At 42.6% G+C, this 3,353-nt stretch overlaps 1 protein-coding gene across 1 annotated transcript; it reads right to left on the bottom strand.

Annotated features, from left to right (window-relative positions):
• Positions 1-1,005: 1,005 nt before the first annotated feature.
• On the bottom strand, positions 1,006-2,904 carry LOC137745836 (uncharacterized). Its single transcript, XM_068485859.2, has one exon. It carries the CDS (start codon positions 2,686-2,688, stop codon positions 1,192-1,194), a length of 1,497 nt encoding a protein of 498 aa, XP_068341960.2. The 5' UTR covers positions 2,689-2,904; the 3' UTR covers positions 1,006-1,191.
• Between the last annotated feature and the right edge of the window lie 449 nt (positions 2,905-3,353).

The raw sequence follows: 3,353 nt of genomic DNA, 5'->3' as shown, positions 1-3,353 counted from the left end.
AAAGCTCTGTTGCGCTTTATTATGGTCACCCAATATAAAGGTTGCCCGTACCTTTTTATTCAGCATTCTCTCTCTCCTATGCAAGTCCTCAGCTTTTAGTTAAAGTTAGTCTTTAACTTTGACCTCCCCTTTTTTTTTATTATTATTATTATTATTTTTTTCAAATGATAGATTTGTTAGATTAGGAACCGACGAGATTCGAATTCATGCTGTGGTGTAAAAATAACACTTATCTCTACCACTATGATAGATGGCCACTTACAACTTTGACCTTTGCTCTTGCTAGTTGGGAGTCTCGGATCTATTGTAAGGGATTTGATTCATGTGGGCAAGGCAAAGCATGAGGAATGAGGAATGACACTAATCATTATAAAAACAAAAAGGGTTGCTAATCAACCAAGGAAATTGCTGGAGCTTAGCTGCTTAAGGGCCTAAATCCCATCAATCTTGCACTTAAAGTTGGCTCTTTTATTTACAATTTTACCTCCAAAGACTCACCTAAAAATATATTGACCTTAGCATTAGCTGCCCAAACCCCATCATGCTCTACCATTAACTCATAATTTTATTCAGAACCCAAAATATTAATGGTTTCTTAGTTGACTTGACTCTATATTTTTTCTTAATTCACTCTCAAAACCAAAAAGGAGGTGGGGAGTGAGTTAAATCTCATAATAGACTAGCAATAATGTGATTTAAATTCGTCTTTGGTGGGAATTGAACTAAAACCTCTTACTTACCAATGAAGAAGAATATCACTAAGCAACGGTGATAGTTTCTTAGTTGACTATATATTTTTGTTAATTTCATTTTGACCTAGTCAACCCACTTTGGCGGTTGACACTACTCACTATTTCATTCTACTTGCTTGATTTGTGTTCTACAGTCTACCTATAGAAATTTTCTACTAAAAAACCTATTAGTGTCACAGAGTTACACCGTCACGTAATATTATGAATTTACGTTTTTTCAATACTGAATATGGTACTGACATCATGTAGAGAGTATACACAAGAAGTGATTTTATTGCTAGATCAATATTATAAACAAGTAACAACAAAACTTGGTGTCCTGGAAAGGGAAGAAGAAATTAAACCAAAAATCAAAAATAAATAAGAACAAGAATTTGTTGGACACATCTTAATAAACATTTCTATTCTTTTTCCTCTAAAACTTATTTTATTGTTTTTCCTAACAATCCCTGTACACAGAAGAATCTATTTCTAATAAACAAATTTGCTTCATAATCACAGAATTAAGCTCCTCATGATTACTATTACCACGTTGAATAATTGTGTGCCCGCCGGACAGCCTGGCTGCTCCGCCGATATAACTTGGGTCCGGCACCGACTCACTCAACGTGACCAAATTAATGCTCTTCGTTACGAACGCCTTGGCAACGAGTTGACTTAAAACTCCCGACTCCGTCACCGTGCTCTTCTTCTTGTGCTGCATGGTGGCCCGAACGATTTCCGTCAACACGGTGTTGGACAGTCGCCGAACTCCCCGTGCTCCGCCGGTGATAACGACGGAGTTAACTGCGCCGTGAGACTGAGTTGAGTCCGAGTTTTTCTTGCCGTGCTTACCCGCCGGCGGCGGCGGCATTGTGAATAAAAGAACCGACTCGGGACTCCGGTGCCGGACTCGGCTGAGTGGGTCCCCTACCACGACTGAGTTTTTCGCGTCCACCAACATAATATGCTTGAAGTTTCTCCGAACCCGGCCGAGAAGCATCGGGTAACAAGCCCACCGCCGCAGACTCATAGGCACCACGTGGTCCACGAACCCTGATAGCGAATTTTCCGGGTCGAGCTCACCCGCCTCGAACCCCACGACCGAACCGTAACAAAACCGAGTAAACTCACCCTCCCCTTCCGAGTTGACACCCTTTCTCCCCCACAGGGGCTCTTCAATTTCCTTCTGCCCGGCCTTCACGAACTGAGACACGTCGAAACCGGAACCGGATTTTTTTCCCGCCGCAGCCGTCCGGTTCAGTCCTCCGTAACGGCGTAGGAGCTCAAAGAACAAGGCGTTCTCTTCCCGAATCACGGACCCGAATCTCAAACCGGAGGAGGCGAAGACGAACACCACGTCGGCTCTGGACGTGAGGCCGGACCGGTGCAGCAGCCTCAGAAACAACCGGAGTTCGGGTTCTGTTACGTCATCGTTGACGTGGGCGACGACGAGATCCGGCATGGCTCTGGTGCCACGGCGGTACAGAGTGCCCATTTTCTGGAGGGCAAATTGGGACCTTAACTTCTGTATTGGACTGCTCTGTTTTTGCTTCCACATTTTGGATAACCAGGTGGAGGAGAGAACGGGTAAGTTCGGATTTGTGGGCAATTTGGGAATTTGGGTATTTTGGGAGAGGAACCTTCTGGAAGGTGATCGGCCGACGGGACGGGGCTTGGCAGCGGAGGGCTCGAAGGTGGAGAGGGTGAAGAGGAGGAGGGTGAGGAAGACGAGAAGGGCACAGATGGAAATTGTGGATTGGGCTTTGGAGAGAATAAGGTTGTTGGAGTTGGTTCTTCTGAAAACCGTGCATGTTTTAGAGGAGGAGGAAGAGGAAGGGGTGGAGGACGACGGAGAGGAAGTGGAAGAAGAAGAGAAGAGCTTGGTGGTTTTGTCGACAATGGCAGTGGTGCTGCCGCCGTTGTCCTCCGGGAAGAACACTAGAAGCAAACCCATACCCTAATTTTCGCTGCTGCTGCTGCTGCTATTGCAATTGCTATTCCTCTCTCTCTCTCTCTCTCTCTCTCTCTCCTTCTCTCTCTTATTTCTACTCTCTCTATCTCTCTCCTCTCTCTGGCTTTGGCTTTACCTTTTGAGGATTATTAATTTATTAATTTCTGCGGTGCTCTTGGCCGCATGTGATTTCCACCTGTTTGTAACTTATGATTTTTGGCCTCTCTTGCTGTGCAAGAAATTAAAATTAAAAAGGACAATGTGGGTACAAATACCATCGTGTTTCCATATTTGGTAAAAACGCGTATTTACATTTATGACAGTCAGAGGTTTTAGTTGTTTCTTTGTTATTTTTTTAACTAGAATTTATTTTAACTGTTCGCATAAATAAATTGCAAAACAAACTCACTACTATAAGTGTGTAACCATCACTTATTTTTAGTGTGTATGTAGGTAATTTTCTTGGTTTTCAAATTTTTTATGTGTTTGTTTTTTTTTTTTTGGTTTTAGTGGTTGTTTGTGTTGCAGTCCTATTGGAATATGAATGTAATTGTGTAAATCCTATTAGATATGAGAACGTATCTTATATTCCTATTAGGAGTAGATTAACTATTAAATGTTGTTATCCTAAGGGGAAAGGTTTTTACTTATCCTACTACTATAAATAA

Source organism: Pyrus communis, chromosome 12 (genome assembly GCF_041283825.1).
Source record: "Pyrus communis isolate YQ-2024b chromosome 12, ASM4128382v1, whole genome shotgun sequence".
NCBI classification, from domain to species: domain Eukaryota; kingdom Viridiplantae; phylum Streptophyta; class Magnoliopsida; order Rosales; family Rosaceae; genus Pyrus; species Pyrus communis.
The sequence above is the reverse complement of the archived record's forward strand: the minus strand, read 5'-3'. Positions and strand labels throughout refer to the sequence as shown.

What these genes read in the sequence shown, in the direction of transcription:
- LOC137745836 (XM_068485859.2), bottom strand. Translation starts at nt 2,688, where the DNA reads ATGGGTTTGCTTCTAGTGTTCTTCCCGGAGGACAACGGCGGCAGCACC.